The sequence below is a fragment of the Myxocyprinus asiaticus genome, chromosome 42 (assembly GCF_019703515.2).
Source record: "Myxocyprinus asiaticus isolate MX2 ecotype Aquarium Trade chromosome 42, UBuf_Myxa_2, whole genome shotgun sequence".
NCBI lineage: Eukaryota > Metazoa > Chordata > Actinopteri > Cypriniformes > Catostomidae > Myxocyprinus > Myxocyprinus asiaticus.
This window is the reverse complement of record NC_059385.1, coordinates 5,204,839-5,230,949: the sequence shown is the minus strand read 5'-3', so window position 1 is coordinate 5,230,949 and position 26,111 is coordinate 5,204,839. Positions and strand designations below refer to the sequence as shown.

General features: G+C 36.5%; 2 protein-coding genes across 3 annotated transcripts in view; one reads left to right on the top strand and one right to left on the bottom strand.

Annotated features, from left to right (window-relative positions):
* LOC127432595 (short-chain specific acyl-CoA dehydrogenase, mitochondrial-like) overlaps positions 1-10,728 on the bottom strand; it is a 139,134-nt gene extending 128,406 nt beyond the window's left edge. The window contains exon 1 of the mRNA XM_051683883.1: positions 10,536-10,728. The gene's annotated coding sequence lies outside the window, so the exon portion shown is untranslated. The remainder of the gene's footprint in view (positions 1-10,535) is intronic.
* The window catches only part of LOC127432557 (unconventional myosin-XVIIIb-like), a 55,680-nt gene that overhangs the window by 25,260 nt on the left and 4,309 nt on the right, over positions 1-26,111 (top strand). The window contains exons 20-40 of one of the 2 annotated variants that reach the window (XM_051683783.1): positions 574-683; positions 922-987; positions 1,443-1,571; positions 2,002-2,145; positions 4,355-4,444; positions 4,703-4,822; positions 5,389-5,494; positions 5,592-5,716; positions 6,993-7,147; positions 7,599-7,722; positions 9,250-9,450; positions 9,688-9,798; positions 9,943-10,047; positions 12,655-12,816; positions 15,671-15,784; positions 15,866-15,982; positions 16,062-16,145; positions 17,823-17,960; positions 18,052-18,237; positions 23,329-23,462; positions 25,307-25,348. In XM_051683783.1, coding sequence (XP_051539743.1) covers positions 574-683; positions 922-987; positions 1,443-1,571; positions 2,002-2,145; positions 4,355-4,444; positions 4,703-4,822; positions 5,389-5,494; positions 5,592-5,716; positions 6,993-7,147; positions 7,599-7,722; positions 9,250-9,450; positions 9,688-9,798; positions 9,943-10,047; positions 12,655-12,816; positions 15,671-15,784; positions 15,866-15,982; positions 16,062-16,145; positions 17,823-17,960; positions 18,052-18,237; positions 23,329-23,462; positions 25,307-25,348 — 2,563 coding nt within the window. The remainder of the gene's footprint in view (positions 1-573; positions 684-921; positions 988-1,442; positions 1,572-2,001; positions 2,146-4,354; positions 4,445-4,702; positions 4,823-5,388; positions 5,495-5,591; positions 5,717-6,992; positions 7,148-7,598; positions 7,723-9,249; positions 9,451-9,687; positions 9,799-9,942; positions 10,048-12,654; positions 12,817-15,670; positions 15,785-15,865; positions 15,983-16,061; positions 16,146-17,822; positions 17,961-18,051; positions 18,238-23,328; positions 23,463-25,306; positions 25,349-26,111) is intronic. The other variant, XM_051683784.1, reaches the window with a different exon arrangement.

Genomic DNA, 26,111 nt, shown 5'->3' with positions numbered 1-26,111 from the left:
TTGTGGGGACAAAAAATAATTTCCTATTGTTTACTTATATAAAGTTTTCATTATATTATAATATTTATATACGTTTTTATAATATAACAATGACATAAGTTTAGACGTGGTACAGATAGTTTTATATTATCTTAAAAAATAAGAATTTAAAATAAAAGTAAGATTTATATTGATACAATAAAATAAGTATAAAAATACTCTGTTTTTTCATTTGGAAAATCTAATGGATTTCTTAATTATATTCCAGGCCTATTTATTTATTTGAATTCTTCAGATGGGAAATGTATTTTAATAAACTGATTACATGGATGTATTTAATATAAAAGTGTGGCATATGGTGTCAATAATGTGTTTTATATGATTAGAAAAACAAATTGTATCAATACGGTAAAAAATGGCCCTTAAAATCAACTTTCCTAGAATTTCCCTTTAATAAAAAAGTTTCTGACACATTGTGTAGTCCTTTTATGAAGTGATTTTCCCTCATGGAGACTATGAGGTAGGTCCCACATTTATTTGAATATGTTTGTGGGGATATTTGTTGACATCTCTTCCTCTCTGTCTATCTCTCAGGTTACCCCGAGCACATGTCTCTCAGTGATTTCCGCTGTCGGTTTCAGGCTCTCTCTGCTCCTGTAATGAAGCTTTATGGTTCTGTCTTCATTACTCCAGACGAATGGAAGGTCTGGACATCCTATATCACTGCTGCAGCACACCCACATCTCATTTACGTTGTTAAAATGTCATTTATTTTGAATGATGTGAAATGTTGACGTTATTTTATTTCCCTGTTTTTTAACTCGTCTATTGATGATTAGCCGGTTTTTGCTTGAACAGCCCTCACTGATCGAAGAGATGATGTTCCAAAACAGAGACTCACCTCTCTGTTTGTGCCTGTTTGTGTTAATGTCTCTGTATCAGGCTGTGGAGGAATTATTGATCAATCTGGATCTGGACAAGAAAAGCATTGTTTTGGGAACAAGCATGGTAAGAAAAAATCCTTTAAGGAATATTCTGGGTTATTTTCAGTTTAAAGCCTATGGACCGCATCTGTGGCATGCTGTCAATAACAACAACAATTATAAAGACAGCAATTTTCACATATGGGATAATAATTCTGTCATCATTTACTCACACTCATGTTGTTTTAGACCTATATGACTTTCTTCCATGGAACACATAAGAAGATGTTAGGCGGAATGTTAGACTCAGTCACCATTGACTTTCATTGTATCATTTTTCCATACAACGAAAGTGAATGGGGACTGAGACGAACATTCTGCCTAACATCTCCTTTGTGTTCCATGGTAGAAAGTCATACGGCTTTGGAACAACATGAGGGTGAGTTAACGATGGCAGAATTTTCATTTTTGGTTTGAACTATCCCTTTAAGTCTTTAGGTCCTTCACACTCTTTTGTGTGTTTGTCTGTGTGTGTATCAGGTGTTTATGAAGCGTGGTGTCCTGAGGTATTTAGATCATCTTAGAAATCAGTTGGTGAGTGGTTGGCTCGTTCAGCTTCAAGCCGCCTGTCTGGGTCATGTGGGCCGCCAGAAATACCGCCGTATGAAGGTGAGTCTGGGTTTCATCCTTGTCTGGGACAGTTGAGTTTTCTAGACTTCCTAACAGAGACACAGAAGTCACTGTGTGTGTCAGTGGTGACAAAACCTTTAGTCTGATTATGTGTGAGAAATTAGACGTACTGTAATTTTTACTCAAAGCTCCATTTCCAGTCTACCCTGTTCATTTATTGAAACTAAACTCCCACATTTATTTATCAACGCATCACACATGTGACGAGGTTTGGCATGAAAGGAAAAGTTCACCTTAAAATTTAAACTCTGTCATCGTTTACTCACCCTCACGTAGTTCCAAACATATATGCAATGCTATGCAACCAAAGTATAAAACATAAACCCCATCAATTGTTCTGTAGTGTAATGGATAGGGTAATTGTGAATTGCTCTGGTTCAGTGTTTAATATGTGCTGATCTGGGATCAGGTTCAGCAGATGGCAGTGAGTTGTATTCAGAGGAATCTGCGTGTACTCACTGTAGTCTCCAGCTGGAGCTGGTGGAAGCTGCTGTGCAGAGTGCGCCCCCTGCTGGACGTCAACATGGATGACCAGCGGCTCAGATCCAAAGAGGTACTGACCTGAACACAATTACTTGTAACATTGTAAATCACAATTTACATCCCTACATTATCAAGTTGTGTTCTAGCCATATGTACAATAGAAAGTTTAGTGCAATTAAAATATATCTGAGCAGCAGAACTGTAAAATAAATTTCTGCAACACATACCTTAGTGCATATTGAGTGTAATTTGTGCATATATTAAATTGTTTTATTGACTGATTTTTTTAAATTAATTTTATAATTTTTTTTCTGTGATGTTTGTTGTATCATATTGTGTACTACTCATGTCTGTCTGTCGTATTATCTATCTATCTATCTATCTATCATTCTGTCTGTCTTTGTATCATTCTATCCGTCCATCTGTCTGTCTATCTATCCATCTATCTGTCTGTCTGTCGTTTTATCTATCTATCTATCTATCTATCATTCTGTCTGTCTGTCTGTCGTTTTATCTATCTATCTATCTATCATTCTGTCTGTCTTTGTATCATTCTATCTATCCGTCCATCTGTCTGTCTATCTGTCTGTCTGTCTATCCATCCATCTATCTGTCTGTCTGTCGTTTTATCTATCTGTCTATCTATCTATCATTCTGTCTGTCTGTCTGTCGTTTTATCTATCTATCTATCCATCTATCTGTCTGTCTGTTGTTTTATCTATCTGTCTATCTATCTATCCATCTGTCTGTCTGTCTGTCATTTTATCTATCTATCTATCATTCTGTCTGTCTGTCTGTCGTTTTATCTATCTATCTATCATTCTGTCTGTCTGTCTGTCGTTTTATCTATCTATCTATCTATCATTCTGTCTGTCTTTGTATCATTCTATCCGTCCATCTGTCTGTCTATCTGTCTGTCTGTCTATCTATCCATCTATCTGTCTGTCTGTCGTTTTATCTATCTGTCTATCTATCTGTCATTCTGTCTGTCTGTCTGTTGTTTTATCTATCTATCTATCTATCTATCTATCTATCTATCTATCTATCTATCCATCTATCTGTCTGTCTGTTGTTTTATCTATCTGTCTATCTATCTATCATTCTGTCGGTCTATCTATCTATCTATCTATCTATCTATCAATCATTCTGTCTGTCTTTGTATCATTCTGTCTATCCGTCCATCTGTCTGTCTATCTGTCTGTCTATCTATCTATCTATCTATCTATCTATCATTCTGTCTGTCTGTCTTTGTATCATTCTATCTATCCATCCATCTGTCCATCCGTCCGTCTGTCTGTCTGTCTATCTATCTGTCGTTCTGTCTGTCAATCTATCTATCTATCAACCATTCTGTCTGTTTGTCTGTCTACCTGTCTGTCTATCTATCTAACTATCTATCTGTCTGTCTATGTATCATTCTATATATCATTCTATCTATCCATCTATCTGTCTGTCTGTCTGTCTCTATCTATCTATCTATCTATCTATCTATCGTTCTGTCTGTCTGTCTGTCTGTTTTTGTATCATTCTATCTATCCATCCATCTGTCTGTCGGTCTGTTTATCTGTCTATCTGTCTGTCTGTCTATGTATCATTCTATATATCATTCTATCTATCTATCATTCTGTCTGTCTGCCTGTCTGTCTGTCTGTCTGTCTATCTATCCATCTATCTGTTGTGCTGTCTATCTATCTATCTGTCATTCTGTCTGTCTTTGTATCATTCTATCTGTCCGTCCATCTGTCTGTCTGTCTGTCTATCTATCTATCTGTAGTTCTGTCTGTCTGTCTATGTATCATTCTATATATCATTCTATCTATCTATCTATCTATCTATCTATCTATCTGTCTGTCATTCTGTCTGTCATTCTGTATGTCTTTGTATCATTCTATCTATCCGTCCATCTGTCCGTCCATCCGTCTGTCTGTCTGTCTGTCTGTCAATCTATCTATCTGTCATTCTATCTGTCTAACTATCTGTCTGTCTGTCTATCTATCTATCTATCTATCTATCTGTCTGTCTGTCTGTCTGTCTGTCTGTCTATCTATCTATCTATCTATCTGTCATTCTGTCTGTCTGTCTTTGTATCATTCTGTCTATCCGTCCATCTGTCTGTATGTCTGTCTCTCTGTCTCTCTGTCTATCTATCTATCTATTTGTGCAAAGTAAATGAATCTGTTTAAGGATTTCAGAAGCACATTTCATTTAAAAGACTGCAAGAGTTTAATGTGTTGTATATCAAGCACTCTGTAATAATCGGATCACATGTTTTCCTACAGGATGAGATCACCGCTTTAAGAAGACGTTTGGAAAAGTCAGAGAAAGAAAGAAACGAGCTGCGACAAACTGCATACAACCTGGAGACCAAGGTGTGTGTGTCCCTTGAGCCACATCTCACAAGATACTGTCAGACCAGAAACTCCTGAATCAAATTCACCAGCAGTCTGTCTTGACTTTGATTGATGGATTCTAGTTATGAATTCTCATCAGTAAAAGCATATTAACACAAACTCTGCTTGTGATCAACTCATAAAGCTCTAATCTTTGTCATAGCATTGCCGATGATGAATGAAGAGCTGTTATGCAGCGACATTGACATATGATAGTGTTTCTGTGTGTGTGTGCAGGTGACGGCTGTAGTATCTGAATTAAGTGATGAACGGTTCAGAGGAGAGGCCATGAGTCAAGCTTTAGATGTTGAGCGAACGGAAAGACTACGTCTCACCAAAGAGAACAAAGAACTTCAGGTATGATACATCCATCGTCCTGTCTCTCTTTCTCCACATCTGTCTTCTTTTCTCTCTTTCTGAAGGGTCAAACAAGATCACAAACAATACAGTATTGTGGGAATATGTGACAATGGCCATGTTCGAAATAGCACATCATACTACTTCTGGAGTATGTAGTCTGCATACTGTGCACAGTATGCAAATGTATTTTTTTTTTATGTATTAGAAATGTATATTTTAAATTATGAAATGTCATATTACAAAAATGGGTTAACTTTCCATTTTCATGATGACTTAAAATAAAATATTGTATACAGTAGTATGCAAAATATTCCCAAATGCAAACAAATTCCGAGATGATAACTGGACATCGCTCAGTGTGGTCTTCTGACAACAGGGTAGAATACCAGAGTTTAAAATGTTTAGAGTTGCATACTACATGCTGTTTTACTTACTATTTAAAAAATATTAGGCAGTATACAGTACTAAGCAATACTAGTATTCTATTTCAAACTCCTCACTTCTTTCTCTTGTGTTGAATTCTGGGTGTAACGCCCATGTGTTTACCCTGTGCTGTGTTTTAGAGTCGTCTGGACCAGAATAAAGTCTCTCTTGAGGCTCTTGAGAGACAGTTAGTTGCAGAGAAACAGAATGTGAAGAATAAAGAAGTTCTCGGTGGAGTGGCCACAGGTAACACTTGAAGCTTCAGTGTAAACATCACAATCAAACATACTGGCGGAACAGAGATAATGACTCTGTGTGTGTATTTACCTGCATTTGCATACAGACAGTGAGCAGCAGCTGCAGTTAGAGTGTGCGCAGACGGAGGTGGAGTTTTTGCGCAGGCGTCTGCGTCAGACAGAGGAAAGACTGGAGGGTGAGAAAGAGGCCCGACAACAGCTGGATGCAAAGGTAAAACCGCACAGTCTGGTTAGTTCTCTATAGTGTGTAGTCTCTAATAGATTTTTACCCTGTATCTATCAATTTGTGATAACAAATAAAAATCATGTTTACAGTAAAAAACTTACAGTGGAATTCTATGAGGCAAGGCATTCTAGAGGATTTTATACTCATATTTTTTGTTTAATATGAGTTTTTTTTATATTTTTGTTCACTCACATTTTTGTTTAATAAAGCACTTATACAATACCGATCCTAATATTTTCCTAATATAATGTTTTGCTTAAGAATTATGCTTTAAAAATGTACAAAGAGGTACAAAAACTATTTTTATTAGAACTATTGTTCTAATAATATATGATTTCCATTAAACATGGACTTTATTTTATTTTTTATTTTGGTAGGTGTTGCTTTATATTATACACAGAAAAATTATTGTAAACTTTATACAATAAAATTATTATTATTTTTTTTTTAATTTTACACATTTTAATTCTATGACAAAATTTTATCAGATTGAATTGTATAAAAGATGACTAAATTAAGTTAGATTTTATTTTATTATGAGATTTAAATGCGTAAATCTTAAAAAAAAAAAAAAAAAGTGTATTCCAACATTTTAAGAATTTCAGCTTTTAGTGAGACTTTTTTTGTCTGCTTTTTTTTCTTTTGTTTTTACTGTCTCTGTCTGGATAGTTACTCTACATAGATTATTTATTTATTTATTTTTTACTTTTAAATCAATAAATACATTTCAATGATAAATAAATGACTTTTAACTCATAGTAGAGATCATAGTAGAGGTGTATTAAATGTATTTTAATTTATTATTTATGTATTACATTTATTTATGTAAAAAAAATATTTTTTAAATAACATCATAAATAGATCCAGACAAAAAACAAAAATAAATTTGTGTCACGTCATTGACACCTTTAACATTGTTCAGAAAAGTTTGTTGTGTAATTCTATCACATTAGTCTCATGCTACACTTATACATTAGTGTTCAAGTCTAGGACATGTTGAACAAATGTAGGCAGGGATGACAGGATCTTTCGTTAAAAATCCTTATTTTTGAAACTTTAGGACTGACTTATGATTGAGCTTTGATTTTATTTGCTAAAAATGAGATATTGAAAATGTATTAAAAGCACAGATATAAAAGATATAAAACCTTAGTGATTAAATGTTTGTTGTTTGCATTGCATTGGATAATCATGTGATGTCCATTGGGTGGCACATGGCCCCTTCCTAATTCTATTTGTTTCTGTCTCCCCCGTGTGGCAGGTCCAAGAACTGCAATATCAGCTGGAACAGTCCAAACGCTCCGTGACAGATCTAAAACGCCACTGCCGGCGGTTGACCTCTGATCTGCAGGATGCCCGTGTGCTTACAGACAACCTACAGGGCCGTGCTCACGAGCTGTACAGGAAACAGAGGAGGTCTGTCATGTTAGCATAAAAAAATTAATATTCATTGCCACACTCACCGGCTGCTTGAATATGCATTCCCACCCCTCTATCTCTTCCCTGTGTGTGTGTGTGTGTGTGTGTGTGTGTGTGTGTGTGTGTACTTGTTTATACTATATTGTATAGTAAAACGATAGTAAAACCTGAGATCACCTACCTTGTGGGGCCCAGCCAGCAGTTCACACGAGGGAAATGGCTTATTAAACATACTAAACAATGTTTTTTTGAAAATGTAAAAATGCAAAAAGGTTTCCGTGAGGGTTAGGTTTAGGGGTAGGGTTAGGGGATAGAAATTATCATTAGATCTGTATAAAATCCATAAAATGCATGTAAATCTATGGAGAGTCCCCACAATGATATAAAAACAAGTTTGTGTGTGTGGGTTTGTGTGTGTGTGTGTGTGTGTGTGTGTGTGTGTTTATAGGTTTGACAGCGAGTTGACCCAGGCACTGGAACAGGCTGATAATGAGCGGGAACAGAAGGAGAGGGCGTTCCAGGAGAATACCACCCTTGGCGCCAAGATCTTCACCCTTCACAAGATGCTGAAGGTACGGCCTAAGGTCAAATGTCCACCATCTGCAATCGTGCCAGTGTACTCTGGGTGTCCTTTGTCGGTAAACTGAATGACAGGCCTCCAGAGATCTGAGCTGAACACTGGAGAGAAGTTCTGCTATGAGTCTTTCAGATTGCATTAACAAGTTTACAATGAATTAAATGAACATGTGGCCTTTTTCAGAACTATTGAGGTCAATTAGACCAGGTCAAGTAGAAATTAACAGAGGAGGAGGAAATCCACTGCATATACACACATACATTGAAATATTTTATTATTGTAATTGAATGTAATTTGTGTTTTGTGTCTTTGTGTGCACATGTGTATTTGTGTTTATGATTGTTGATATGTGTGGATGGGTGTTTGTGTGATTGCTGTGCAGGTTTCTGTATGTAATTTTGATTATGTGTGTGTGTTTGATTTTTTTATGTCTGAGTTTGTGTGTGATTGTTTATGGTTATATTTGTTTATGTGTATGTGATTGTTTATATGTGGATTTGTATACATGCTTACATGCTTTTGTTTTTGGTTTTGTGTGTGCATGCATGTTTGTCTGTTTGTGTGCTTTTGTGTGTATTTATGTGTTTGTTTATTTGTGTGTGTTTATATTTGTTTGTTTATATGTGTTTATTTGTTTGTGTGTTTTCTTGTTTTTACTAGTTTTTTGTGTTTGTGTTTATTTTGTGTTTGCTTGTTTGTTTGTATTTGCTTTTTTGTGTGTGTTTGTTTCTGCCTGTTTGTGTGTTTATTTGTTTGTGTGTGTTTGCTTGTTTTTACATATGTTTTTATGTGTGCATGTTTGTTTGATTGTGTATTTATGAGTGTATTTGCTAGTTTGTTTGTGTGTATTTATTTGTGTGTGTGTGTGTGTGTGTGCTTGTTTGTGTATTTGCTTGTTTATATGTTTTTATTTGTTTGTTTTTTCTTGTTTTTACTAGTTTTTTGTGTTTATGTTTGTGTATTTTGTGTTTGCTTGTTTGTTTGTATTTGCTTTTTTGTGTGTGTTCCTTTTTGCCTGTTTGTGTGTTTATTTGTTTGTGTGTGTTTGCTTGTTTTTACATATGTTTTTATGTGTGCATGTTTGTTTGATTGTGTATTTATGAGTGTGTTTGCTAGTTTGTTTGTGTGTATTTATTTGTTTGGTTTGTTTGTATTTGTGCTTTTTTGTTTTTGCTTTTTGTTTGTTTAGTTGTGTGTAATTATTTATGTGTGTGTGTGTGTGTTTTATTTGGTTGTGTATTTATTTATTTGTGCTTGTTTTTGTGAATTTATTTGTTTGTGTGTGTGTGTTTGTGCGTGCGCTTGTTTGTTTTGGTGAATATTTGTGTATATTTCTTTGCTTGTGTTTGTGTGAGAGTTTGCTTGTTTGTCTGTGATTGTTTGTTTATGTGTGTATTTGTGTATTTATTTGTTTGTGTGTGTTTGTGTTTGTATGTATTTGTTTGTGTATTTGCTTGTTGTATGTGTGTATTTGTGTGTGCATTTTTTAAATTTGTTTGTGTGTGTTTGTTTGCTTGCCTAGGAGAGTCAAGCAGAGGTGTCTCACCTGCAGCAGCAGAAGAAGGAGTTGTGTGCTCAGATTTGTGACCTCAGTGTTCCGCTCCACCTGACCCCAGACTCCGTCCCTGAACTGAAGAAACATCTGCGTGAGCTGGAGAGCAGAGACAAGGAGCACTCGGAGGAGATCAGCCAGATGACCGCTAAAATCAAACACCAGGAGCAGGTATATCCACCACATAACCCATGTCTTAACCCAAGTTAACAGTGTGGATCTTTCATTTGTTGTTTGTTAGTTCTGCATTAAATGAGAGTTTTGACCTTTTCAATGAAATCTCCATTATGCATAATAAATAGATTCATTCACAAAGGTTTTGAGTCAGTTGTCAGCACTGTCTGGCTGTTTTTTGGGGTCACTCTAGCTGGTGATGGGCTGACCAGATGTCTTATCTGTTCTCCTCAGATGCACCTGCGCTTTGAGATGGAGATGGAAAGGATGAAGCAAATCCATCAGAAAGAGCTGGAGGACAAAGATGAGGAGCTGGAGGATGTGCACAAGTCCTCACAGAGACGGGTGAGAGACACACAATCAATTACAAACTGATGGTCCAACTTCAGACTCCCTGACTCAAACACCCTTTCCTGTGTTTGTTTAATTGTTTGTTTTTGCCTTTGTGTGTGTGTGTGTTTGTGTGTGTGTTCGTGTGTGTGCGTGCAGCTCAGACAGCTGGAGATGCAGTTGGAACAGGAATATGAGGAGAAACAGATGGTGGTTCATGAGAAACATGACTTGGAGGGACTGATTGCCACTTTGTGTGAACAGGTAACACACAAACACATGTTTATATATATATATATATATATATATATATACACACACACACTGGTGGCCAAAAGTTTGGGATAATGTACAGATTTTGCTCTTATGGAAAGAAATTGGTACTTTTGTTCACCAAAGTGGCATTCAACTGATCACAATATAGTCAGGACATTAATAATGTGAAAAATTACTATTACAATTTGAGAAAAATTTAAACTACTTCAAAGAGTTCTCATCAAAAATCCTTCATGTGCAGCAATGACAGCTTTGCAGATCCTTGACATTCTAGCTGTCAGTTTGTCCAGATACTCAGGTGACATTTCACCCCACACTTCCTGTAGCACTTGTTATAGATGTGGCTGTCTTATCGGGCACTTCTCACACATCTTACAGTCTAGCTGATCCCACAAAAGCTCAATGGGGTTAAGATCCATAACACTCTTTTCCAATTATCTGTTGTCCAATGTCTGTGTTTCTTTGCCCACTCTAACCTTTTCTTTTTGTTTTTCTGTTTCAAAAGTGGCTTTTTCTTTGCAATTCTTCCCATAAGGCCTGCACCCCTGAGTCTTCTCTTTACTGTTGTACATGAAACTGGTGTTGAGCGGGTAGAATTCAATGAAGCTGTCAGCTGAGGACATGTGAGGTGTCTATTTCTCAAACTAGAGACTCTGATGTACTTATCCTCTTGTTTAGTTGAACATCTGACCTTCCACATCTCTTTCTGTCCTTGTTAGAGCCAGTTGTCCTTTGTCTTTGAAGACTGTAGTGTACACCTTCGGATGAAATCTTCAGTTTTTTGGCAATTTCAAGCATTGTATAGACTTCATTCCTCAAAACAATGATTGACTGATGAGTTTCTATAGAAAGCTGTTTCTTTTTTGCCATTTTTGACCTAATATTGACCTTAAGACATGCCAGTCTATTGCATACTGTGGCAACTCAAAAACAAACACAAAGACAATGTTAAGCTTCATTTAACGAACTAAATATCTTTCAACTGTGTTTGATATAATGGCAAGTGATTTTCTAGTACCAAATGATCAATTTAGCATGATTACTTGAGGATAAGGTGTTGGAGTGATGACTGCTGTCTAGATTTGATCAAAAATTACTTTTTTCAAATAGTGATGGTGCTGTTTTTTACATCAGTAATGTCCTGACTATACTTTGTGATCAGTTGAATGCCACTTTGGTGAATTAAAGTACCAATTTCCTTCCTAAACAGCAAAATTTGTACATTATTCAAAACTTTTGGCTGCCAGTGTATGTATATATATACATCCCAAAAGAAGATTTTCTGAGGAATAAGTAAACCCCAAAACCCACCCACATACACAAACATTTCCATCACACACTTCCATTTGTGCTATTCAATATTCCGGATGACTTTGTTATTATTCTAAAATGCAGAAGATAGTAATAATAAGTAATGTGTGGGTTTATTCAAACTTTTAACTAGTACTGCAGCTAATGTCTGGGCATATACTTTACAGATACTTTACAGATACTTTACAGATACTTTACAGATTTTTCCCCCATATGGCTAGAGTAAAAACACATGCACACACAATTTAACTAACCTCTGTTTCCAGCTCCCATTGCTTATTAGGCATATTGATTATTAAAAGTGGTATGTGGGTGAATGGTTCTAAGCACAATGCATAATATAACATATGACGTGTTTTTCCCAACTCTGATATGAAAGCACCACAGACTGCCCAGCTCTGAATCAACACGTTCCTTGCCCTTATCTCTCAGTGTTCTCCATCCCAACTAAAAAATGTAAACTCTACAAATGTTTTCTAAACATTCTATTTTGCTTGTGGAAATGTAAAAATGTCAATTTTTATTAGTTTTGAGTTCAACTCCTCTTAAATGTCAGCAAATGTTCTCTGAACTGCATATGTATCACCAACCTAACAGGAAAGTTGATTGAAATTGTTCCAGTAGTGTTGTGTTGTTGAATATGAATGAAATATTGCTACTTCGTCTAAGCTGTACCATCCACATTATCTGAACATTTGGAACAATATTGTGAGAACTATAACTATGATTTTTTTCTATGTTTACAAGGATGCTTAAAAGTCAGTGAATTAACAACCCATTTTAATTGCATAATATGAATTTATTCTGAGTAAAACTCAAGCGATTCAATAGAGTGTAACTGTCTGGTTCTCGGAAGTAAAAATCCCATTAATTTTTTTCCATAGGGGAATAGATTTTTAACAATAACTGGTAACACTTTACAACAAGGTTCCATTCGTTAACATTAGTTAATGCATGAGGTATCATGAACAAACAACGGACAATATATTTTTTACAGCATTTAAGGTCACTTGAGAGAACCAGAGAGCATGTCTGATGACAGCAATAATTCAGGAGGAATAGAAGGGAAATGGAGAGCTTCAGTATAAAGCTCCACTGGTATTTACAAAGTGCAAAGCCCTATAAATCTCACCTAACAGGGAATGTTCCAATAACTCTGTTTAACGATATGTAAAGGTTGCGTAAATGTTAGGACCTACGTCTCTGATTTCATAATTAGATTTTCTTATGATGTTATTTGTATTTGAAAAAATAATACTAAAAACTCTCTCTTTCTGGTGTCAGGTGGGCCACAGAGACTTTGATGTGGAGAAGAGGCTGAGGCGAGACCTGAAGCGCACCCACGCCCTGCTCAGTGACACCCAGCTGCTGCTGTCTACCGTTGATCGGCCCAGGCAGGGTCATGACCCCGGTGGCAAGGAGCAGCTGGAGAGGCTGCGCTGCCAGGTGGCACTGCCATCCTATCATTAACACTACACTGCTGCATAGATTTATACAGTTCTGTGTTATTGGTTTTGAACATTCCCACCAGGAAACCTTAACTGCAGTGAAATATAGCTGCACATTATTTTCAAAGTTATGGTACAAAATAAAGCACTATATCCTCTGGACACATTTTTTTTTTTTTTTTTTTTTTTACTTTAACTTCATGAACAGAATGTTCTTATTGAACTAGTTTTTATACACTAATTGATCACATATTTGCAGAGACTTTAGGTGAGATCTGTTTTTTATGTGAATTTCTATTGATTATTTTCAAGAGGCAATCTTTGTAGGTTTGACTCACAACACATTTTGTCTTTTGGTTCCTTTAGCACAGTTAGCCAAATGTCAACTATCAAATGGCACTAAAAACTACAAACTGAAGTTGACTGCAAATGCCATTTAGATGTTAACAATTTTTAAACAAAATACTTAAATGTTTGTGATTATTTGAGATACATACAGTACATATTTATTGAAGTGATAAATAATGACAATAGAGTGCGACAGTCTGGTTCTTGAAGTAAAAATCCCATTCATTTTCTACATTGGCAAATTGATTTGTGACATTAACTTTAAACCTTTAAAGACAGACCTACCGTAAGTTCTGAGTTTGTTAACCGATAATATATGTTTCTGTCAAAGCCTTCAGTCTACGTTATTTCAACTTAAATTTTAAAAAATGTATTTAACTTCCTGAGACCCCTGTGTGACTGCTGTGTGCATTTTCCATTTCCCATTTTGATCTGTAACTAGTAGCACCTAATAAACAAGCAAAATAATAATAATAATAAAAAAATTATAATTCTACAGCAAATAGTTTTCCTAAAAATGTGTGTCCACATATGTGGACAGCGGGACTAATTGTGAAATTTTTAGTAATACCAAGCTATAGAAGTCAGATTTTTTTCATCAAATTTTTTATGTGTCCAGGAGTGTTGGTTATTCAAGTTTTTGAGAAGTCACAAATATTACAGCTGATTTTCTATAAAGCTGAATAAATGATTCTGATTAAAATGAATGGCTTGCATTATCCAATCACTGCCAACCATGTTAAAATAAAAATTAGCATTACAAAATTCTGAATCTATGTACTGATTATCATTGTCCCATGTCTGCCAAACATGTTGAGTGTTCCAAACATCATCTGCAGCCTGAAACTGAACTTTTAGTTGAATTTTAGAAGTGAATGCACTTAGCTGCATAGAAAGATATAGGATGCACCCTTGCTCCCTTGTTCCCTATTTAGTGAATGACTTAACTGCCAGTGTGCTGTCTGTTTGCATTGCTCTCAGAACAGTTAGAAATGCACCTTATTTTTATCCTAACTCCATATAAAGCCTCTGAAAGCAACATTTTTCAGATTTTGGATGAATACATTAATTCTCATTGTGAAAATGCACATTAAATATATAGGAATGCATTTACTAATGTTAATGAATAAAACCTTATTTTACATTGATAACTAAATAAAATAGAAACAAAATTTATATTAAAATGAAGTGAAATGACCCACAGATTTGTTAATGTTGAAAATTATTCAAAATAACTAACATGTTTTTTTTTTCAACTTTTGAGAGAATAAGGTCCCATTTTCCACATATGTGGAGTTAATCTTTATCAGCACGCTGACGCATGAAATATTTATGGATTTTTAAAGTGGCATATCAAACGAAACTAGAGACGCTACTCTTTACAAACAAACAGGTTTCAATAAAAAAAAGAAAAAACGTAGAGGTTTCTTACCAGAGGCACTTTTGTTGGCGCTGTGCCCGTAGGAGTGCTTCATGGAAATCGATGTCATGCTGTTGTGCCACACATGTGGACGCGGGGTCGCACGAGGTTAATAGAGGAATTCCTGGTTAAGAACTACACTACCCATGATCCTGAGGGGAAAAATCCACCCATCAGAGAATTGCAACGAACAGAGCGCACCAAAAGAGCTGTTCAGCACCCGGCCACTTGTCTGAATGACGCAATCGATTCGGTCTTCCAACACTCTCAAACTACTTGTATATTTGCATATATTGGAATATTTTGCAATAAAATCAAAATATATTGTTTCAATACTTATAATCAACAACTTTAAATCAACATATTTATATTTTCCATTTTTTATTTGATTACATCATTCGCAATGCTTCATGAGAGTGTAGTTCATTCCTTCATTATAGACGTTAAGTACATAGTCTTGTACCTTTGACTTTTTGTCCCATTTTCAAATGCTTTTTGTCCCATTTCAAAAAATTATGCTTTGAATCAAAGTTCGTAATGTTGTGATTCACCTCGGAGCTGATTGGTTTGGTTTATGGTTTATAACTCTTTTATGAAGGATTTTTATAAAATCCCTATGGAAAAAATTAATAGGAAGAATACTTCCCGAACCAAGACAACTGAAAATGTTGGTAAGAACTGTTGCACTCTATAGCTACTTTTTTTCGATGGATAATTGATTGATATTGATGGATTCCTCAGGTAAATGCAACATCTGTTTACAAGTGTTTTTGATTTGAAAGTACATGCTTGACCAGTTACACCAACTTTACCATGCTGTTTTTCAGTGGTTTTCTTATTTAAACATGTGCTAGTGTTTGAATATTGTGCAGCATACAGCAATATTTTTCTTTTTTTTTTTTTATTGTTCAAGACACCTACATTCTGCCTTATTTGTGGTACTGCATCTAGCTTTTCATAGCGCAAGGACGCATTTAATGTAAACGGCCCCTAACACGGCCGTGAATGACCAATCAGAGTATTCCTGAGAATAAATACATTTCATGTCTTTATCAAGGTATGTTTATGTCTTCATGTGTTGTAGTTGGAGGACAGTGAAGCTCAACGGCTGGAGGCTGAAAGTGTGCAGAAGACTCTTGCTGCAGAGCTGGATAACGCTCAGGTGGAGCTGGAGAACATCTGCAAGCAGGAGAGCCTGGTGAGGAACCTGAGACAGGAAATGAATGGTGTTAAGACAAACTGAAAGCAGAGAAAAAGTAAAATCTCTCTGTTTTCTCAGGTGGACGAGCAGCTGGCTCAGTTGCGGTACGAGAGGACAGACTTGATGAAGAGACTCGAGGAGGACCAGGAGGACCTCAACGAGCTCATGCAAAAGCACAAAGCCCTCATTGCTCAGGTCTGTGGAAATTCCATATCTGTGTTTGAGATCACGTAAAGTTCCCACAGCTAACTGAAATCACTGATTTTTATCGCAGTCCTCCAGTGATATATCTCTGATCAGGGAGCTTCAAGCTGAACTGGAGGAGCTGAAGAAACAGAGACAGACCCTACAAGAGGAGGTGAGAACCTGTAGAAACTCATTCATCTATATGTGAAGCTTTTAAACTGATGTGTATAATTGTTTCAGTGTGAAAAAATCCCAGCTTAATATGCAGAGCCAACTATAAGTAAGCTATTTGTTTGTTGATTTCACTTAAAAGTGTAACACTGTAGCTCTTTGGCACTATCCCAAGCGGCCCGTCCAGCTCAACACAGCAACATTGTCTTGACCGATGGTGTGAGTCTGAGGAGGAATCTATTTGGAAGATTTAACACTTCAGATTTAACACTGTGTGCTTGCCAAATATGATAAGACTGAATGAGAAAATGCTGCGAACCGCAGCACAATCACAGTGATGCAACTGAGTTGGTCTCCCTAGATTCTCAAACAACCATATATTTGTATATTTCTGAATATTTTGCAACATTCTATACTTATAATCAACCACTTTAAATCAATAGTTTTATGTTTTTCCATTGTTTTTAATTCAATTCCGTTATTGACAATGCTTCATGGGATTGTAGCAAAGTGTTTTCAGCAAGTCAGTTCATTTGGCGGCCATCTTTGGAACTCTCCCGGACAGCTGTTTTTCTGTGTAAACAAGTGGCACACGAGGGCAGCTCTTATCTACTTGAATGGGGGAAGACCGGAATCTCCAAAACGGCTGGTCAAGTTTACGATCAAAGAACATATTTCAAATCAGCAGTAAAAAAACACTAGCAACATAAATTATGCTTCTTGACCTCAGATTAAGTTAAAAAACTAAATTTTCCGGGGTTGTATAGCTAATGTGCATGCGCATTCTCGAGTTGATTGATAGGCGATGACTGTATCTAAAAGGTGACTGGCTCTTTTACCTGTAAGGCGGGACTTACTTTCTGCATCCGTTGACCATTGGGTGTTCCCATTTCTCCCATTCATTTTAAAAGAATTTACCCATCTCTGCTAAATAGTCTCTGATTGTAGTTCATTACCTCATTAAAGATGTTTATTACATAGGTCTTTGGAATACTCGAGTCAGATTGATCAATGGCGCCATCTAGCATTCTGATATTTCTAAGTAACAACTGCACATCCGGGGGTTAAGACATATCAGACCGGTCAGCTGGGTATTGCGATCATACTTCCTACGATAGCTACAAATAGGCTAATTAAATCATTTTCATAGCTGTGTTATAAGCGGGATAATGTACAGTCAACCAGTTGTTATTGCAAAATAAATCTCTTCAGGATGACACAAGATTCTGATCACAACTGGCTGACTGTACATTACCCCTTATTAAGTACACAGTATTAGTACCGTACTTCTGTTGCTTCAAATCAAAGTTGTATGTTCACCTCAGAGCTGGTTGTTTTGGTTAATGACTTAGAACTCTTTCATTAAGAATTTTATGAAATCCCTATGGAAAAAATTCATGTAAAAAATACTTCCGGAAACAAGACAGCTGAAAAAGTGGACGGGCACTGTTGTGTTCTATTGTGGAGCAAGATCTTGGACCAACAAGAGTTCACAGCAGGTGGAACGACCCAGCGCAACATCGCACATCTGTTTTGGACACAATGTAAAGCATTGCTATTTATTATTTTTACTTGCATTTTTGACCTGAGGTCATTCAGAAAGCAAGTTGCACCAAGTAAGCTTCCTACCTAGGCAACATAGGTGTCAGAGTTCACAGTATGGTTCTTGTCTTCCCAGCTGCAGACAAGTGTCATACGCGTGCAGTTCCTGGAGTCGTCTACGGTGTCCCGCAGCATCGTGAGCAAGCAGGAAGCTCGTATTTGTGATTTAGAGAACAAACTTGAGTTCCAGAGAGGACAGGTCAAGAGATTTGAGGTCAGTCCAGACTCTAGTACCATGTAGACCTCCTTCGATAAACCATTTCAGAAGGGATTGTTACAGCTACACAATTTCTGTTTGTGTGTAGGTCTTGGTTCTGCGTCTGAGGGACAGTGTAGTCCGGCTGGGAGAGGAGCTGGAGCAGGCAGCCCAGGCTGAGGCCAGAGAGAGAGAGAACTCCCGATACTATTGGCAGAGGCTGGCGGATATGAAACTGGAAATGGAAGACCTGAGTGTCAGAGAGCAGGAGAGCAGCCGGCGACGCGTGGAGCTGGTGACTGACACACACACACACACGTCAAACAAACCATTATGCAATTCAAACTTGCAATCAAAGGGAAAGTGTGTGATGTGTAAAACACACTTTAAAGCTTAAAAAAGGACCCAAAAGTGTCATAAAAGTAATTTATGTGGCTCGTGCATCAAGTCTTCTGAAGGCATACAATAGGTTTTAAGGAGATTTCCCAAGTAATTTTACTGTGAAAATCTTTAGTGAAATACAAAAGTAAAAAGTTGTTTTTGCATTAGCATTTTAATTAACGTTGAAAGGACAGCTATGGATTTTTACAGTAAAAAAACTTACATTGCAGTTTCTTTCTCACCAAAACATATCATATACCTCCAGAATTGGAATATGACAAACAACTACTCACATTGAGAAATGTATGATAATTTTGGGATCTTTTTTAAGCTTTAAAGGGATAGTTCACCCCAAAATGAACATTCTTTCATTTACTCACCCTCATGTCATCCCAGATGTGTATGACTTTCTTTCTTCTGAAAAACACAAACAAAGATTTTTAGAAGAATGTGAAGCTCCAAAAAGCACAAAAAGGCACTATAAAAGTAATCCATACAATTTCTTAATCTAATCGATTTTTTGTGAGAACAGACCAAAATGTAACTCCTTTTTTACTGTACACCTAGCCATTGCAGTCTTTAGGCAGGATCATGATTTCAAGCTTAATTACACTTCCTAGTTCTTGACCCATGTACAGAGTGCTAGATGGTGCCAGGGAGTGTAATCGAGCTTGAAATCATGATTGTCAAGGAGACTGCTAAAGTTCAAAAGGAGTTCTATTCTGGTCTGTTCTCACCCAAAACCAATTGGATCGCTTCAGAGGACATTGATTAACCACTGGATTTGTCTGGATTACTTTTATGCTGCCTTTTTTTTGCTTTTTGGAGCTTCAAAGTTTTGGTCACCATTCACTTGCATTTTATGGTCTGAGATATTCTTCTAAAAATCTTTGTTTGTGTTCTGCAGAAGAAAGAAAGTCATACACATCTGGGATAGCATGAGGGTGAGTAAATCATGAGAATTTTCATTTTTAAGTGAGCTATTCCTTTAAAATGAGTCATTATAAAATGCCATTGCAGTGAAATCATTAAATGGGACATCCTTTAAATTTCCTCCTTTTGTGTTCCTCAGAAGAAAGTCAAATGGGTTTGGAACGTCATGAGGGAGAGTAAATAATGACATAATATTAATTTTGGTGAACTATTCCTTGAACCCAGTTCAGTACACACTGAATTTGGTTATATAGGAGAGTGACAAATGCATTCTACAACTGAATTCACACCTAACATTTCAGGTATTTACACTTGAATTAGACTACTAGTTGTTAATGCAGTGATGCTGCTCTCTTTTGGACAGCTCGTCTAATGTGAGATGCAAACAAATCGTAGACACAGAGTTTCTCATTCACACATTTTTATACTGTATTTCTACGCAGCCTACCGGCAACTCATAATATTACAGTCCAAATAGAACATGCTGTTTAAAAGTAGTTTAAAGTTTTAATTTATGCTGTTTTAAATTTTAAAATCATTGTATTACAGTAATGAGAATCTATGAGTCACAATTGAGAATAAAGATTTGAGAAAAGTTACACAAAAACTCGAAAGTAAAACATCCAGGCCATTACTGTAAAGAGAATTTTCACATTTCTGGATTTGGAACGTGGAAGTTAACTATAGCAGGTTAAACTTTTATAGCAGTTAATGGGAGACCACAGCAAATATTATTTTTGTGTTCCTAATTGCTCCAACAGCAAATGAAAAAAGTCCACTGTTACATTCCCTTGACTTTCCAAAAGAGGAACAAATATAGAGAGATGAATTACAGAAGTTAGAAGAGAGAAAACTGCCTAGTTTACTGTCACTCCCTCAGCAGTTGACTAACTTTTAAAATGAATGCCAAGGTCATTTAACACAAAGAGTAATGTTATGAATTAAAATTAAATAATTGACAAAATTGAAAATATAAAAAGTTTGTTATATGCATCATCACCGTCTGTGAAAAGGGTCATTTGTCGGCTTCATTGTCTTTATGCATAGTATAATAGTGGTTTTTATTATTTCATTGTTGGAGTGAAATGTGACCTGGACATGTTTCCATAAGATTCACCCATTAACACTTTGAGATGAAAACATATAAAAACACCAAGCCTTTCTCTTTAACTTCCTCTGAGCTTGTTGTCTCCAACAGTGTATTATTGATCTAGTGCTTATTTTTATTGAATAATTAGATGATGAGCCAGTGGAGCGACTGATTACACGATTCATTTTCTCTTTCCCGTCTTTGTAGGTCCCCAGTCACCTACTCTCCTGGACGTGCCGCCACTGTCTGTCTATGATTAATTCCCTTTGTCTCCTCAAGGTTATTGATACAACAAATCCCATTCCGCTCCTCTTATCTCCATGACAACCACACCTTCACTGTTGCCCCCTCCCTTTCATAACCAATAACCTGGAGAGCCTCAGTATGTGTGTGTTTCTTAGAATCGAGAAGAAACGTATCCAGACTTCACTCTTTGTGTATGCACCAGACATCGGTAACACTGTAGCTAATATTCATAATATCAGAAATAGAATGAGCTTTATTGCCAAGTATGCTTACACATACAAGGAATTTTTCTTGGTGACAGAAGCTTCCAGTGCACAAACAATACATCAATAAGACAGAGATAATAATAATAAGAATAAAAATAAAAAGCTAGTAGAAAATTTAAGTATACACTAGCGGCCAAAAGTTTGGAATAATGTACAGATTTTGCTGTTTCAGAAGGAAATTGGTACTTTTATTCACCAAAGTGGCATCCAACTGATCACAAAGTATAGTCAGGACATTACTGATGTAAAAAACAGCACCATCACTATTTGAAAAAAGTCATTTTTGATCAAATCTAGACAGCAGCCATCGCTCCAACACCTTATCCTTGAGTAATCATGATAAATGGAACATTTGGTACTAGAAAATCACTTGCCATAATATCAAACACAACTGAAAACTATTTGCTTCGTTAAATAAAGCTTAACATTGTGTTTGAGTTGCCACAGTATGCAATAGACTGGCATGTCTTAAGGTCAATATTAGGTCAAAAATGGCAAAAAAGAAACAGCTTTCTATAGAAACTCATCAGTTAATCATTGTTTTGAGGAATGAAGTCTATTCGATGCTTGAAATTGCCAAAAAAACTGAAGATTTCATACAAAGGTGTACACTACAGTCTTCAAAGACAAAGGCCAACTGGCTCTAACAAGGACAGAAAGAGATGTGGAAGGCCAGATGTACAACTAAACAAGAGGATAAGTACATCAGAGTCTCTAGTTTGAGAAATAGACGCCTCACATGTCCTCAGCTGACAGCTTCATTGAATTCTACCCGCTCAACACCAGTTTCATGTACAACAGTAAAGAGAAGACTCAGGGGTGAAGGCCTTATGGGAAGATTGCAAAGAAAAAGCCACTTTTGAAACAGAAAAACAAAAAGAAAAGGTTCGAGTGGGCAAAGAAACACAGACATTGAACAACAGATAATTGGAAAAGAGTGTTATGGATCTTAACCCCATTGAGCTTTTGTGGGATCAGCTAGACTGTAAGGTGCATGAGAAGTGCCCGACAAGACAGCCACATCTATGACAAGTGCTACAGGAAGTGTGGGGTGAAATGTCACCTGAGTATCTGGACAAACTGACAGCTAGAATGTCAAGGATCTGCAAAGCTGTCATTGCTGCACATGGAGGATTTTTTGATGAGAACTCTTTGAAGTAATTTAAGAAGTTGTGAACATTTATTTCAAATTGTAATAGTAATTTTTCACGTTATTAATGTCCTGACTATACATTGTGATCAGTTGAATGCCACTTTGGTGAATAAAAGTACCAATTTCTTTCCATAAGAGCAAAATCTGTACATTATTCCAAACTTTTGGCCGCCAGTGTATATAGAAATACACAATACGACAGATTATATACAGTTATATATACACTACCGGTCAAAAGTTTTGAAACACTTTCTCATTCTTTATTATAATTTTTTTCACATTTTAGAATAATAGTAAAGTCATCAAAACTATGGAATAACATAAATGGAACAATGGGAATTATGTCGTGACTAAACAAAATCCAAAATAAATCAAAACTGTGTTATATTTTAGCATCTTCAAAGCAGTCACCCTTTGTCTAGAATTTGCAGACATGTACTCTTGACATTTTCTCAACCAACTTCTTGAGGTATCACCCTGGGATGCTTTTTAAACAGTATTGAAGGAGTTCCCATCTATGTTGGGCACTTATTGGCTGCTTTTCTTTATTATTTGGTCCAAGTCATCAAAAAAAGAAAAAAATATTATATTTTTATTACATTTTAGTTTTATAATGAAATAAATTAATATGGTGGCACAATTACATTTTTGTCTACAAACTAATTTCAAACATTTAAGCATACGCCTTCAGATCAAAAGATTTTTAAGATCATGAGAAACATTTCAGACAAGTGTTTCAAAATTTTGACCAGTAGTGTATGTGTATATATATATATATATCTTTTGTGTTAAATGATGAATATTTACAGATATTTCAGCAGAGCTCAGTGTATTCCCCTGGGCAATAGTATGGAAAGTTTGTGGACATCCACTTAGAAGGAAATGCACGAGCAGGCTGTAGATATGCAAGCATCATTCAACCTGGTCTGGAGTCTCACAAAAGCTGTTAAAAATGACAATTATCATTTACTCACTTTTTCCAAATCTTACTTACTTCTGTGGAACAAAAAATGTGATGTTATGTGAGATGAATGTTCTGAATATCAGTCACCATTCACTTTCATTGCATCTTTTTTCACATAATGAAAGTGAATGGTGACTGAGCATTTTGCCTTACATCTTTAGTGTTCCACGGGGGGGTGGGGGGGATCATACAGGTTTGGAACCCAACAAGTACTGTAATTAATTGGGCACATTTTTAAATTAAACACTTGGATAATGATTTCTCTTGTCCTGGGACATGGTTTGTTTTCTCCCTCGAGCATTAGAGTAACTGTGACGGGTTATCTGATATTATCTTGCCTAATCTCTGTCCAGGAAATGCAAGTGGAAGAGCTTAGTGCAGTTAGACAGACGCTGCAAGCTGATCTAGAGACATCGATCCGGCGTATCGTTGATCTTCAAGCTGCCCTGGAGGAGGTGGAGTCAAGCGATGACAGCGACACTGAAAGGTATCGCTAAAAACATGCGGCATGGGAGCATAGGAAGGGGGAACAATGCCTGCATCCCAGTTTGCATACTATTTATATTACAAAGTATCCCAAATGTCCAGATTTTCGAAGTATACACAGTTTCATGCTCGCTGGGCTTATATTGCCCGCAATCCCTTGCACAATGGAAGAAGAAGAATTTTCTTTAAATGGCTAAGAATGCACCACAGTATGAAATCAAGTTAAGTAAATATACTATATATTAAAATAAAATTACAATATTGTATAATTAATTTTAATATTAAATTAATTTAGCTATTTGTTTACACTGTCCTAACCAGGGGCAACGTGACTAATTTCGAAAATCAGACAAAAAGACAAAGGTACAAGACTGTGTATGTAATGTCTTTAATGGGGGAATGAACTACAATCCCACGAAGCACTGCGAGTGAGGTAATCAAATAAAAAACTATGGAAATATATAAAACAATTGATTTTAAATAGTTGATTATAAGAATAGAAACTATACATTTTAAGCTTATTGCAAAATATTTATATATATATAAATACAAATATATGAGTAGTTTGAGACTGTACAGAGAGCAACTCGATTGCATCATTCACAGTGCATCATGAAAGTGGGCTGTCGAAGCAGAGCTCTTTTGCAGCAATTCTCTGATTGGGGGATCTTTTTCTTCAGAATTTATGGGTAGTGTAGTTCTTCATTAGGAATTTCATTATTAAACTTGAAGTTGAGAAGTTGAAGTTGAAATAACGCAGACTGATGACTTCAACAGAAGCATATACCATTGATTAACAACCTCAGAGCTCAGAGAGGGCCTGGGTAGCTCAGTGGTAAATACGCTGGCTACCACCCCTGGAGTTCGCTAGTTCGAATCCCAGGACGTGCTGAGTGACTCCAGCCAGGTCTCCTAAGCAACCAAATTGGCCCGGTTGCTAGGGAGGGTAGAGTCACATAGGGTAACCTCCACCTGACGCTATAATGTGGTTCATTTTTCGGTGGGGCGCATGGTGAGTTGAGCATGCCGCGGTGGATGGCCTGAAGCCTCCACACACGCTATGTCTCCATGGCAACACGCTCAACAAGCCATGTGATAAGAGCGTGGGTTGATGATCTCAGACGCAGAGGCAACTGGGATTCGTCCTCTGCCACCCGGACTGAGGCGAATCACTACACGACAACGAGGACTTAAAAGCACATTGGGAATTGGGCATTCCAAATTGGGAGAAAAAAAAAAAAAGATTAGATTTTTACTTCCGGAACCAGACTATTGCACTCTATTATATAGAAATGTGTAGTGGGATTTAAGAATAGTGAGTTTTCACTGTGGGCAATGCCACAGAAATAGAAACCAAGCAACCGACAAAATGTCACGACTGGTTGGGACAAAAAAAATATTACAAATGCCGTGCCGGCTTAATACATGCTTAAAAGTTTTCTCCCATCACCAGCAAAGTACATACTTTTAGACAACCCAACTGCATTAGGTATAAGCCAATACAGTAGATTATTAGGCTGTTTTCTTCCCTTGTGTTTGAAGTTTTACTTGTGTGGTTGATTTTAATTGCTTTCATTCTTTTTCAGTTACACTGAAAAGTGAAGAGATTTTTCTTGCGGTGCCAAATCAAGGCTACACTTTGCTACTCTAAACGCTTCAATAATGCCTCCCTCCCTAGACACCCATAGTAAAATGCAGGCCGCTGTAACAGTTCACAGTCTTTGATCTTCGCTATCAGAGAATGCTTAGACTTCACTAAAATTCGATATACTTGCTTTGCTCGTACTTCCAGCCACTTTGGCTTTCCACTCCTGTGTCTGTCTGACTATGTCTCCCTCTTCACAGTGTGCAGACGGCCATGGAGTCCTTCACTAGAAAGATAGATCTGTAAGCACCCCCCACCTTGCTGTCGTTTTCTCCCATGTCTCTGTGTTCAGTGCTTGAGAATGAGCAATCGGATGAATGTGGGCTTCAATACCAGGCCTCTGGTTGTATATAGGGCTGGGCGATGTATAGCAAAAAAGTTATTTCTTGATATTTTTCAGCCTTTAATGACAATATCCAATATCTATCTTGATATTTTTGTATTTGCTCTGAAATGGAGAACCGTTATTTCAACCAAGCCATTCTTGCCAAGTAAATTAAAAATATTTAATAAACTGTATGCAGGAAAAAGCAATAAAAAGTGCGTTTGAATGTACAATCTTGCTTAAAAAGCCAACAACGTGAAAAGTCATGTAAAGGCCTTTTAAAGGTTGCTCTTTATCATAATGTCATAAACAGTTTAAGCAAAAAATGATGGGTACACGTAGATTTTTGCCCATAACCCCAATTTTGCATTGCTTGTAAACACCTTTGCTGGTGTTCTTACTGACATATCCAGTGTGCTCAAGTGTTTAACTGTTTACGTTTTAACATCAAAGCAGAGAATAAGCCGATGTAAACAAAGTTTTCTTGCGCTATCAAATGTTTTTATAATAAGCTGATTTTTGGTAGTTATCAGTGTCAATGTTTTCACACACTAGTTTTCACTTAGTGGAAGGAAAAAATGCTATGTTCATTTATTTGCACCAATATAACTAAACTGTAATAAACAGCAAACATGTTTGAGTGATGTAAACAAACTGTTGAAGCAGAGTTTTGAATCAGT